This window comes from Arvicanthis niloticus, chromosome 3 (genome assembly GCF_011762505.2).
Source record: "Arvicanthis niloticus isolate mArvNil1 chromosome 3, mArvNil1.pat.X, whole genome shotgun sequence".
NCBI classification, from domain to species: domain Eukaryota; kingdom Metazoa; phylum Chordata; class Mammalia; order Rodentia; family Muridae; genus Arvicanthis; species Arvicanthis niloticus.
In genome coordinates this window covers 41,544,523-41,558,839 of record NC_047660.1, presented here as the reverse complement: position 1 = coordinate 41,558,839, position 14,317 = coordinate 41,544,523, and the positions used below count along the sequence as shown (strand labels likewise).

The 14,317-nt window shown below is 43.3% G+C and overlaps 1 protein-coding gene across 2 annotated transcripts in view; it reads right to left on the bottom strand.

The window, feature by feature from the left end:
- Dgkh (diacylglycerol kinase eta) overlaps positions 1 to 14,317 on the bottom strand; it is a 159,621-nt gene that overhangs the window by 79,415 nt on the left and 65,889 nt on the right. For both annotated transcript variants that reach the window (XM_034498972.2, XM_034498974.2), the window contains exons 3-4: positions 8,953 to 9,063; positions 7,105 to 7,185 (exon numbers count right to left, since the gene is read on the bottom strand). In XM_034498972.2, the coding sequence (XP_034354863.2) occupies positions 7,105 to 7,185; positions 8,953 to 9,063 (192 nt within the window). The remainder of the gene's footprint in view (positions 1 to 7,104; positions 7,186 to 8,952; positions 9,064 to 14,317) is intronic.

The window sequence follows — 14,317 nt, the reverse complement described above, 5'->3', positions numbered from 1 at the left end:
GGCAAGGTCCTTACCTCACAACAGGTCTGTTCTATTAGATGATTCTAGTTAGAAAGTTCTTTTATGTTGAGTTGAAGTCAACCCTCTGTGGATTCAACCATACACACCGATCACTGCCTCTCCTTCATAATAATTCCTCAAATATTCCAAAAACTTTAAAACTTAAAAATACCACCATCACCATCATCATCATCAGGGGCATATGTATGGAAGTTAGAGGACACCTCTGTACAGTCAGTTCTATCCTTCTACCTTTACATGGGCTCTGAGGACCCTGAATTCAACTTGCCAGCTTTGTGTGACAAGAGCAGTGACCTTCTGGGCCCATGTTGTCCATAGTCCCTATTATAATTATTACTTTTATTATTACTTATTCAGTTTACATTCCAATTTTTTAATTAAAAAAAAAAGTCCTTAATGTCATTTCATCCCAAGACTCCCAGACAGCTTTACAATATCGGCCACCTTCTTTTACATTTCTCTTTAAGAGCCAACACCCCCAAAATGTACTGCAATCTTCTGGATTTGTAGTCCGACCAGCACATGTGTCCTGGACATCGGGTAGTATAGCCTAAGATTTTCACTGAGGTGTTGTACAGAAGACAACTGGACACTGGAGACCAAGCAGAGGCTCACTCTCATTGCCACATATATTTAAATGACCAGCAGGGATGTCAGCAGAGTGGTCGGAGTGTAGACTAAGGGTGCACACCCCTCGTGGCTTCCATGACTTAGAGACTGGCTTCTCTGTTTCTTGTCTATATAGTAGAGACTATGGTAGGATCGCTTCATTGGACTGGTATAAAGTTAAATGACTTGTCAGGTATAAAGCATATATAACAAGAATCCATATTATTAACTAGGGTAGGTGACTTGTTTAGCTAAGGGATCCTTCATTTGGGCGATTATCAGTGTACCTTTTACATGACATGACATTCTTCCACAGATCACGTGGGAAAAGGCTAGTTCTCAGTCTTTTCCTTCAGGATTAAATATTGAGATGTTACTGGATGAAAGCAAACTGACACCTTCTTAGGTTCAAAGGATGTGATGTCCCTCTTCAGAGAGAAACAGCTGAATGTTGTCAACTGAGAGGAAGCCAGAATAAACAGAAAGCAACCACTTCAGAAACAAACTCCCGGGACACTTCTCCTTCCCATTAAACCCAGGCTGCTCTGCCAAAGATGGCATGGATACAGAACTCCTGGCTTGTAAGGCTCACAACAGTATGTTCTCCTTGCTTGATGGTTTCTTTGAATGTAAACACTTTATACTCTGCTGCCAGAATCAGAATCAAATCCAATAGTGGTGTCTTTTCCAGGTACTGTGACCAAATACCTCCTGAGAAGCAAGTGAGGGGAGAAAGGACTTATCTGGGCTTACAGGCTGAGAAGACATCCTCATCACAGCAGTCACCAGTCAGCTCTATGGGCATAGGACCAGGTGCCTCCCACCCCCATCTTCGCAGAGAAAGGAGATGCTAACACTCACTGGGCTGTCTTCTTCTGTTCAGTCTAGGCTCAGTGCAGGGATGATGCAGGACACTTTCAAGGCTAATTAATCTGAGCAACTTAGTAGGACCCTGTCTCACAATAAAATGTAAAATAAAAGTGGGAGTAAGGGAGGGGAGAAGGGGCCACTTCTTTGTGATTATTGAAGATGTGAAGGCCCTAGGCTGGAACCCCAGCATTGGGGGAGGTGGCAAAAGATGGCAAAAAGCATCATGGGGTGTTTGTAGAGATTCTTTAGTCACTTTAGCTGTCCTTGGCGTTTTCCACTGAGCTGTGTGTGAAGCTGTGTGTGACTGTGTGGGGACCCTCTTAGTGCATCCCCACCTGGGTTGTCTTGCTGGGTCACATGCAGACACCATGTGAGCAGAGGCCCTTATGTTTAGCTCTGAAAGAAGCCAGAAAAAAAAAAGAGCTGTACTGCCCAGGGTTCCATATCTGGGCAGGTGTGCCGAAAGCTGCTTACACCAACTTCCACTTGACTTGGAATCACCTGGGAAACACACCTCTCAGGATGAGGGCATCTCCAGAGAGATTTCATCAAGAACTTGAGAGACTTCTGACTCAGCCATCAACTGGGATTACAGACCTGGGTCACAAAGCCTGGCCCCTGTCATCTCAGAAGATTAAAGTACCATTACAGCTTCTTTAAAATGATGATGCATTTATCTGAAGTTTATCTTAATCTTCATTCAAGTTTAAAGGACCCATCAGAACAGCTCCAAAAGCTGTGACTGAGGTAGTGTTTAAGTCACCTCAAATCCCTTCATTAGTAAATAACATTACCTTAATAATCTATAACTACCATCTCATTGCTAACTGGTTGCTTTTCCCAACCATTCTAATTAACATAGGACAAAAAGTAGACAGAGATCTTCTTTATACCTCTCAAAGACAGGCCGGATGGAATGTCCTCTCAAGATGGGATTCATCTCAATAGCCCTTAAAGTTCCCAAACATTCATAAGTTGGCCATATAGTGCCAACTGTGGAGGAAAGATGGACGCTACATTCAGAATAAAAGCCACCACCATTGACTAAACTGCATGCTCATCACTGTTCTAGGTTCTTTATACGTTGTCACATTTATTTGACACTCAGGGCCCTAGGAAGCAGGTACTCCATTGCTGCAGCTCTCAGTATACTTGAGCAAATGTGGATTTAAAGGGATTAACTCGTGTGGCCTAGGCCACATAACAGGGTTGAGCTAAAAGCCAAACCCAGGCTGTTTGACTTTATAACAGAAGCTTTTAAGTTCTGCCCATCGCAGCAGAATTTAAACTAGAAATAACCTCGTTTGTCCATTTAATAGTAAGGATATCTGCAAGTGTCCTTTCCTAGTCCCTGGCTGCAGTTCCACCGCCTGAAGTCACAAAAAAGGTGCTGTCAGTATTAGTAGGTTTTAATGGCTGCCTGTCACAAAAGCCACTCATAAAACTCTAACAAAAGAAGCCCAAGACCGTGTGGGGTTCCTGTGAGGGTGCAGTGGAGAAAGTTCCTTGCTGTCAAACCTCATGTCCTGAGTTCAATCCCCAGAGCTTAGGAAGGAAGGAGAGAGAACCAACTCTAGTTGGTAAGTGTTGTCCTCTGAGATCCACACACCCCTGAATGTGCCCAAGCACCTACCCACCTCCATACAAATAAATACGTGTAATTAAAAATAACGAGTAAATCTTTAAAATTCATCTACAAACTTTTTGTCAACATTGTGAGACTTGGGGAAGAGGAATCCAGCTGTGCTTCACAACCCAGACACTGTCAGATCGATGGGCATTTTTGAAAAAGCTACTGGGATCATAATAGTGCAATACAGAGCAGCGGAAAACTGATATGATACTCATGATGATTTAGACAACCAAAAAAAAATCATTAAAACCCGGGTAGGAAAGGAAGGTGTGGACTGGGAGGCTGTAAGACAGGACCCACAGTGTACGCACATCTTAAACCACACCCACAATCCCCTGGCTGCAGTCTTGGTGTCCGTGTGCCTCATGGAACTCATAGATCCTGACCACAAAGGTGACAATGAGCTGCTTCAAGGCTAAGCTAGCAGCTGCAGTGCTCTGTGGGACACTCACAATAGAAGCCATCTCGGCAGAGCTGAGCATTCATTTTCAAGCAAAGCCTAAGTTTTCTATTTTCTACCAACTATTTATAGATTGCCCATGTACCACCACTTCTTGTCAATATATGACCCTTAGGGACTTCAGGAAGGGCAGAGTTTGGCCACTCCCAGCGTCTTTAGCCGCAATCCCATCATGCTGCGCCATTAACCTCTGACATGAACCAGCTAAAACAGCGGTGTCAGGAGCCGTCAAGATGATCTAGGAAGACAGGATATTTAAATATTTTAGCAAGAGGGCTGTCAATTACCACTTGAAAACATGCCTTTTGCTCCATTTTATGCTGTGGAAAGTTCTACCAAGTTCTTATTACAGGACAACACTAAGCTATCTCCCTTTTCAGCCTCTACACCGCCAGCCTCATGAACTTCAGAAAGAACAGTTGGTTGATGAAATATCCAAGTCACTATGTCTTCTCACGCTGATGGAAACTTTGATCTCATGTACCAAAAGCAAGGAAAGTTCTTTGAAGTACAAAGACAGATATAGTCCCTACACTCAGGGAGGTCATGATAAAAACCCAGACCTACCTATGTACAGGGCAGGCTACGGGCAAGTTCTGCTCACAACGGGCATACGAGAGCAGCCGGGGGCAAGGCAGGGTTGCACAAGTAATTTGCATAATCTTTCCAAACCTAGGTGTTTCTGTTCCTTCTGAATGTATCTGCTCTAAGCCCCAGACCATACCTGAAAATATTCTAACCATTGCACTGTAAACTTTGGTTCCTTTCTTCAGATTAATTCTAGATCTCTATGGTATAAATAAATGAATAAATCCTTTGTTCCCTCCTAGAGGAAGCCAAATGGTTAGTTCCACTGGTAGGAGTAGCAAGGAACTTTCTCTCTCAGCCTAGCTTACAAGCTTGGATATTAAGCAACATCTCAACCTTGAAGGTAAAGATGGAAGATTTATATGTGCAGACAGATATAAATACAATCTCCATTTCTGAACTTCTCTGCTTATCATGAATGCCAATGATATAATGGGAAGTCAATTTATATTTTGCAAATGAGAGAAGCAGAAGAACTGGAGAAGTGGTGGGATTTCTACAGTCACAGGGAGAAAGCCACCACCACACAACGGCCTCAGGAAGGGTAGACAGAATGGCACATATGAGACAGACAGTGAAGAGAGGTCACGAACATTATATAGTCCTCGTGTTTACTGGCGCCTGCTCGGATAATAGCAAACCTATCTCTTTTAGTCTCAAACACTGAGCATAGAGAGGAGAAGCTATAAGCTTCTGAGGCTTTAAGCACCCAGCATTACCTTCACCTTGCTGCCCCAAGGCCTTGTAAACCACCGCTCTGGACCAATCCATTTGCTTGCTCTCTATTAATTGAAAGACTGTTCTATAAGCACAGAGAGTATAGGCATTACTAAAGCCAGTCTTTAGTGGATGTGGTTTACAGGTCCCGGATGCCTTCCATGCCATCTCTCCGCAGAAGCTATACTAAGCCTTCCAGGGCTCCCACTCACAGCCACACAACCTTGTCTTTGGGTTCACTGAGAAAATGGAACTATCTGGGCTTGAAATGCACACACTTGCTGCCCACGCCTGCCCCCTCGGCTCTGTGCTCATGCCACGCACTGCCTCTTACACCCATCAGCTCACGCAGCAACCCTGCCCCACTAGCAGCTCCTTCTGATCTTCATATAAACACACTCAAAGCCAGTTCTAAAGCACAGTGAAAAAGAGCAGCAAAACCACAATGCTCTCAGCCCCCAAACACTCCCGGCTCCTAATGGCCAAGCCTCGGGAAAAAGCCTGCTGCCCCACTCCAAATTAACAGCCTAACGCACACCACACCACCCTGAAAAAACCACCCAGTCACATGACCACACAAGCCCCAAGTTCACAAATTCGAGTCACCTCTCAATTCCTCTTGGACCTGCCCTCTCCACAGCACCTGACATTTAGCAACTTCCATCTTGAAACTGTCTGGCGCTGGGTTCTTATTACATCAGCGCCCTCGAGATGCTACTTCTTCACTTAAGAATGCTCTTGCTCAGTCTTCTGGTCAAACCTTACATTTTAACATTTTCCCAGGATTCTATTCTTGGCTTTCCTCTTCTCAAACTCAACTCTCCCTGGGGAGAAGGAGCGGCAAAGCACTGTTTACACTATGAATTATCCCACATGCCCATAAATCAATAAGACAGAATCTGAATCCACTCGCTTCCTCTCCCGACTCATCTCCTCGCCAGTGCTCACCTCTGTCAGGGTCCTTTCTGTTTGCTTACCTGGCTGTCTTGTGCTCTATGCACCTAACCACCAGACATTGGTGTCGGTGGCGGAGATTTCCCGGTGTGAGGGTTGGAAGTATGAGTAGGTGTGATGACTTAGTAAAAGCAATGTATCACAGGGGAGCTAAAAAGTGTGTCACTGCGTGAAGAGCCACGGCAGCTTCCTGAACTAAGGAAAATCTAGAGGGAGATTTACATATGCAAATATATATTTATTGGTATATATATTTATTTACTGAGAGATATATATCAATTTTTTAAGATTTCTCTGCTTATCATAAATACTGGTGATATAACAAGAAGTCAATTTATATTTTGATTTTGTAAATGAAAGAAGCAGAAGAACGAAACAAGAGAAAGGATTTCAAGAGGCAGGGACAGGGGGAGCAGGAAAGCTGAGTCCCAGGACGCTGCAGGGCAGGGGGTACACAGCATGCACACTGCAGGGAAGGGTGTGGAAGGCCAGCATCAGAACACTGAGAGATTTTAAAACAAGATTTTATGACTGAGTGGGAGGTGGAATTTGCAGGTGATGGCGAACAAGCTAGTCCCTGAATCAATGCAATTTTTCATTAGAAAAGAGGCAGGAACAGAAGAACCCTCTTCAAGAGTCTCCTGATGAATTACCTAAGTGGGGAGAAAGGGAAACCTGAACTGCCTGCAGTAGCAGCTGGAGTGGGCATGAGGGGAGAACGTGTTATTCTTTAAGACAGCAGAGACACAGCAAAGGTTTTGTGAACTTGAGAACATTAGAGTTAAGTAAATGATGAAGAGAAGTAAAAACCTTTAAAAACACAAAAATTAAAGAGCAAAAAGGAAAACAAATCTTGTCTGTCTGTCTGAAACACAGTCTCACTGTGTAGCCCAGGTTGCCCTGGAATACATGGCAATCCTTCTACCTCCTCCTCCCACGTGCTAGAATTAGAGAGACATGTGAGCTACTGTGTGTGTGTGTGTGTGTGTGTGTGTGTATGTGTGTGATGTATGAATATATTTTAAATATACATATTCAAAAATATATATTTAAAAAACATTTAAACCCCAGTTTACTGAGCCATATATTTGGAGTTAGAACGTAAAACATATTTATCAGAGTTCACTGCATCTTAGAATGTAAAACATATTTATCAGAATTGATTGGGTCGGTAAGGACCAACCTGAGCATCTGCACATGCTTAAAGAAAGCCTCTCTGCAGGCCTTGAACAGGGAACGTAACCACACCTACCGTAAAGCTGTTGTTGGCATTCTTTGTGCTTGCTTCCGCGACACTGGCATCTGAGAGGTCAACTTCATCAAATATCAAGGACTGTTGGCAGACAAGAACACGAACACGTCATGCAGGACTTCAGCTCTGGGCTCTTCCGTGCTTTCACTATCAGCCCATGACTACCAAGGTGATGTCAAGAATTAGGAATCAAAAGTGAGAGTTAACTTAGGGACACTGCATGACTTTGTCTCAAGAAGAATGAGTGAAACCATGAAAACATGGCTGCCCTATGAAGCTAAGCAGCCTCCCCACAAACGACTGCTGTCCTCTGAAGGCCTATCTGCCACGGCTATGGAGCAGTAACTGGGACACACACACACACACACACATGCATAGATACCACACACACACTCACACACATGCGCACACACGCATGCATACATACCACACACACACAAACATGCGTGTGTGCACACACACATACACTCACACATTCACACACTCACACAAGCTTGTGGCCCACAGGTTTGGTGAGTGTAGACTGAGAACAGGCCTGACCCAGATCTTGGTGGTATACTGAAGGTTTTAGAGCTTGCTGTCCTTGTCTACTAAAGTGTGTCTAAAGAGGATGGTGGCTGTGCTCGGCAAACAGGAAACCCTGTCTGTTTCTTTCAAACTCTTAAACATTATTTTGATCAAAAAGTGTCAGTGGCCGGGCAGTGGTGGTGCATGCCTTTAATCCCAGCACTTGGGAGGCAGAGGCAGGCGGATTTCTGAGTTCGAGGCCAGCCTGGTCTACAGAGTGAGTTCCGGGACAGCCAGGGCCACACAGAGAATCCCTGTCTCGAAAAACCAAAAAGTGTCAGTGACCAAAGCTCCGTCTCACACACGGGACTATCTGAGGGCCACTTAACTGGACCTACAGCCCAAGTCACAGGCGACCAAGAAGTTGATGTTTCTACAGGGCAATGTGCAAAGACATGATGGAGCCGGACCAGGGATAAGAGTCAACATCAGACCTTTAAAATAAGATTATTTTGTTATTACTTTAACATAAGTATTCAGCTACTCCTTCTACCGCTGTTCCACAGACTAACGATTAGGTTTCTTGACTGGTTGGTTTTTCAGCTTCTACTAATGACTCTACTGATTACATCAGGGACATACATTTTTTATAAAAATGGAAATGATTAGTTCTCTGGCACCCTAATGTCTACTTTTCATGCAATATTAAAATATCTGTTTTAATATGGATCTTTTCCCCCAACTACATTATTGCTTCATTCAACTGTTACATAAAAATTATTTCGTCTCAATTTTATTACAATGTGTTTTTTTACTCTTAACTACTACCATAATGAAGGGATTATTTATGTCCCAGATTCTGAAAACACTCAACATGCACGGTCTTCACCTTTCTCTCAGCAGCACATGGTAGCCAGAACCACACTGTGAACTGTGCGTGAGTTGAGCTGTGAGCTTATATCTGACCCCAGAATGTAAATTCCTAATAGCTATAGCAACCCTCACTATCTGATAGTCAGAAAAAAATTTAAAAGGAGAAAGTAAAAAGACCCAAAGCTTTGAATTTATTTTAAGTTGTTTATAACTTATTTTAATTAGACAGAAAAAGAAAGGGGAATCAAGCAACATTGGATAATCTTAGGCCCCCATAAGATTATCCCTCAAGAATAGGTTGACTCAATAGCTCCCTCTTGTGGTGGGGTGCAAGATGACCACATTTATAATAAATCCATTATGAGGACAGTTAGGCTATTATGAGGATCCAAGACAAATGCAGCTTGTACAACAGGCTTTAGATCTAGCCATAGCATGCAGTGCTTGAGAGCAGTCTTCCCGAGTTACCTTGGAGTCTTTCGCATAATAGAGTGTGCGTCCTCGAAGCTTGAAGTATCTCTTTTTCCACCTTTGGAAAGAGCTGGTTTGCTTCAGCAGCTGTCCTTCCCTAATACTGGTCTAGGGACAAAACAGAAACACAATGACAAGATGAAAATGAAACCCCAACCCAGGTCCCACTCAGAACCCATGACCCAAGCTCATTAGCACTCTGCACACCGTGGTTTACATCTTACAAAGCACAAGAGAGAATACGTTGTTCACATCACAGGCCATTCAAGAGAATGTACATAAAGTATCAGAAAGTAAAAGCGAATTTGACATGGTTCTCGAAGATTATTTACAGGTAGAATTGGCTACTGACAGCTTCTGGGAGACTGAGAGTCACTGACTTCAGTTGTGTACCCCCTGGGGAATCTACCAGGCTATGCTGGACAGTGTCACAAAACAAAACAAAAGATGTGAATGTAAGAAAGAGACTTGTTATGAGAGAGGGCTCATTAGGAAGGAGATACAGAAGGTAGGAGTAAGAATAGCCAGAATTCCTCAATGAGATTGTCTAAGAAAAAACTTAATTTGACAAAAGAATTCTTTGCCGGGCAGTGGTGGTGCACGCCTTTAATCCCAGCACTTGGGAGACAGAGACAGGTGGATTTCTAAGTTCGAGGCTAGCCTGGTCTACAGAGTGAGTTCCAGGACAGCCAGGGCTACACAGAGAAACCCTGTCTCAAAAAACAAAACAAAACAAAACAAAACAAAGAATTCTTCATAGACTGTTTAAAAGGCACAGGCACACAAACTGACATCTGCAGGAGAGTGCCTTTCACACAGCTTACACAGAGTGAGGATGCTAGAGGTGCCATGTCATAAGCTGATTATTAAAGCAAATGACCTCTGGATCGAGAAACATGTTTAACTCCTAGCTTCAACACAGGCAGCTGATGAACTCAGACAAGTCTTCAATGTCCTCATATTCATTTGTACAAATGGAACAGAGCCAGGATATAATAGACAGCCTAGTATAATACACAACAGATGCTTGTTCTTATAACCAAGGCAGATGCAAAGCACTACATGTGGTGGCCCAAAGAAGAATGCATCAGCAAACCCCAGTGGGAATCAAGGATGTCCCCCCTGGGAAGCCTCTGCAGAAGGCCTTTATACAACAAAAGCAGCATATTGGGGTATACAAAGGTAGAGATGTTGGGATCAGTAATGTCCCTGAAAGGCTCACACGTTGAAAGCTTGGTCACCAGTGTAGCAGTGATTGGGACAGACATCAGTCATGAAGGCCTGAGCTTGACTAATCCATTGATCAATCCCTGAGCCATTAGGAGTCGGAAGAATGGGGCCTGCCTGGAAAAAGTAGGCCATTCGTTGCTGGAAGGGGGGGGGGGGCAAAAATGGATACATTTTGTCCCCAACGTCTCTCAGTCTCTGTGTCTCTTGGCTCAGCCATGTGTTCCTTTCCACAATTCTTTATCTCACTCACCACAGGACACAAGCAATCGACTCGAATGACCACCGGCTGAAACTTCTAAAACTTGTGAACCAAAATAAGACCTTTCCTTCTTTCAACTGTTCTCCCCAGGGATTTTGTCACAGCACTCAAAAGCAGATTCACACAGACATAAGGCAGCACAGACATCTGGGGACTCTTCAGAAAGCATTCTGTAACAAATGTGTGCAAGTGTTTCCAACAGGGCAGCAGGAGATGTGTCTGGAAGAGGTAGGGTGGGCCTCTGTGACTCTGGACTGGATTCTACTGAGTGCTTTATAAAATGTCAGCTCACTTCCACTGTCTGCAGCCACACACCTGAACTTCTCTAACTGCATGCACCTAGTCTCCGACTCTTTCTTGAGCTCCTCCACTCACAGTCACCCTTTGGCTTTTACTTGGGAAAGCATGGGTCAGGGGAGGATGTTCACATCGTCCTAATACATGCTTATATGTTGATGTGTGCACATGTGTGTGCATGTGTGTGTGTGTGCATTCGTGTAGAGGCCAAATGATATTTGTGGGTGTCATTCTTCAGGATCAACCCACCACTTCAATGGCCTGGAGCACACCACACAGACTAGCCTGGCTGACCAGTGAGCCTCAGAGGTCCTTCTGTCTCTGCCGCCCCGACTCTGGGATTAGAACAGCACAGCACGAGGTCCAGGTCCTTTCAAGCCTTGATCTCGGTGAGACTCATCTCAATGACCACCAGTTTGAGACCGCAGTATGTTCTGTTCTCTGCGGTTTCCCACTGTAATCTTACCCCACAAAACATGTTCCACAATCTACTTTTCTTATTTTACAATCTGTATTAAAATATGATGGCCCAGGGTTTATTTTATGTCATGAAAAATTAATGTTTCACTGTAATTGGAAGAAAACAAGAAATGAAGAGGAAGGTGGAATGACATGTCCTGAGGAGAGACACCACAACAGTCTTCAAGCGACCCACTGGGAAGGGGTCCAGGATGGCTCACACTTATTCTGAATTCAACACGAGAACAATAATGCTACAATCTCTAAGGCAAAAACAATGCAGAAAACCAAAGGTCTAAATTGCTCCACTAACTGCACATGGGAGTATCTTAAATGCCTGGAAATTAGCTCCCAGGTAATAATGAAATCTTTATGAATGACTGAGATAAAACCCTGTCGGATTTTAGGATTTATTTGCAAGCTTTATAAAAACGCCGTACGTTACCAACGAGCTAGAAAGCCCCAGAAAACTTTCTTGTTCGGTAAAGTAATGAGGTCATTTTAATGTTTACTTTGATTTTCAGTCAGATGTCTACTTTGCAGTGTGCTCTAAGTGTCCGCTGGGAAATCACTGCAACTTAATGGTAACAAAGTACTTCTGAAACTTCAGTACCAGAGAAACCGGTCTAGAATCAGCCAGATTTCAAGCCAGGCTCTATGACACTAGCAGTGCAGAACTAGGTCACTCTACTTCTTCACTGCAACATTTTCTATTTAAAAAAAGGGGGTGGGGGAGCAGAACAATACCAATTTTACAAGCTTGTTGCTTTTAGGTTCATGAAACAATAACATTTTGAGAACACTTAGCACAGTATCTGGGCTACAGAAAGTCTCAGTAAGCGGCACCAAGTATTATTATGATGATATCATTATGCTATTAAGTTCAGACAGTATTTTCCAGGCATGAATTCTAAGAGCTTCTTGGAAAAGGTAACTAAGTGTTCGCCAGCCGCTGTCAGGACAAATAACAGCTGGAGCAGACAGAAAGGATCAAGACACGAAGGTTCAGGAGATGAGAGACAGGATCTGCCAGCCTCGGGAGGGGGACCTTCCTTTTACTGTAAGTGCAAAGGCCTAGTGAAATGTCTGAAGCAGGTAAGTAGCTTCTACAGGATGTGTTCGACCTCAGCAAAGCCAGGAGACTTCCCAGGCAGCAAAGGACAGAAAACAGGTCAGAATGAGGCTGTAAATAGAATGGGGGCTGGTGGTGGGGCTAAGTCCCATTTTTTCATTCCTATGAGAAATGCAATGGAAAGGCTAACACACTACAGTGGACAGGTGAAAACCAAGACTCCACACTGAAGTCAAGACCTCCCAAGAACAGTTCTGATCTGCTCTCAGAAGCCAGCACGCCAAGATCAGAGAAAGCGGTGACCACGCACTGGGATTGCCATCCTCACAGATCCTACCAGCCCACATTCTGGGCCTTCCTTATCTTGCACAAGCAAGGTGGCTCATCTCAAAAGCTCTCCCAGGACCTGAACAGAATATTATAACTCATGAAGAGACTCTTACTTAAGGAGGCAGCATGATGAGATGTAACAGGTCACATGACACGTGGCACACATCCCCTCTGGCTCTCCCACCTGCTGTATCTCCTTCCACCTCTTAGCCTTTCCCTTCAGTCAACCAAACAGCATATATAACTTCTGCTAAAAACCTAAAATCCAACTGTGAAGAACTATCACCTCTCATCAAGAGCCTATTCTGGTCAAAAGGACAAATATTTGATGAAGTTGACCTCTCAGATGCCAGTGTCGCTGAAGCAAGCACAAAAAAATGCTAACAACAGCTTTACGGTAGGTGTGGTTATGTTCCCTGTTCAAGACCTGCAGAGAGGCTTTCTCTAAGCATGTGCACATGCTCAGGTTGGTCCTTACCGACACAATCAATTCTGATAAATATGTTTTACACTCTAAGACGCAGTGAACTCTGATAAATATGTTTTACATTCTAACACCAAATATATGATCAGTTATTGGCTCAGTAACTTGCACTTAAATGTTTTTCAAATATATAATTTTGAATATGTATATTTAAAATACATTCATACATAACACACACACACACATGTATGCACACACATGCACACACAGGCACACAAAATAAAACAAAAAAACCTTGCACCTTACAATTTCTGAACAACAGCTTCCAACCTTAATCTATTCTGTTCCATAGCTTGAAGCTTCAGAGGTATAAGCGACTCATGAAAGGACGGCATCATAAAAAGGTTAAGAGGGAATGTGGAAAGAAAGATATTATCCAGTACAGTAGTGTGGTGGGGAGGGAGCATCGATGACTACCCCTATGAAGGCTCCAGTGGGTGATTTAGGGTCAGTCAGTCTTTAAAGAAATGTTAACTCAGCATTTATGTCTAAGATGGGAAGTGTGGCCTACAGCTGAGTTGCGTGCATGTTTCGTAAGTGGTTCACTGAGTCAGAGGACATCCACAAAGCCAAAGGACTTGCATGTTTTCTCCTTTGTTCATGATAGAAGATACAGCCTTGTCTTGATTTGAAAGCAAAATGTACAAAAATAAATGCTTCATGGCTTATCTAGAAATGACATGGAAAATATTGCTGTTATTTTAGTGAAGAAAATCAATTTTGTATACCTTATTTCAACATAAATAAAAGGTGATTTTTTTTTTTTTGGAAAATTCTCTGGTCTGAAAGGAGTATGAAGTATTAGTATACAAGCAAAAAGACTGCTTTTTGCAAAGATGGAGAAGAGATTCAGGAGTGGGTGATCCTACCCTACTGCTTAACTATTTCTTATAGATGCATTCGGGGCAAGAAGAGAATTACTGCCTTCCAGTTGTATGTCCACTGATAACCAGGCTCCAGTGGATAACCAAATCCAACAGCCACATAGATGACTGACTAAACATGGGTCACAAAACAAAAGCAAAAGTCATGAAGAGGACCAGTAGGGAGGATGGGGGAGCTGGGAGGAAGATAAGAAAGGATGGGGAAGAGAGGAGAACCAAGATGTGTGTATAAAACTGCCAAATAACTAAATAAAGATCATATTGTTAGGTGATATAACTATACTAAACACTACTGAAATGTTTGCATGTGAGTGTTAAGGTGGTAAATTTTATGTTCTGTGATTTTT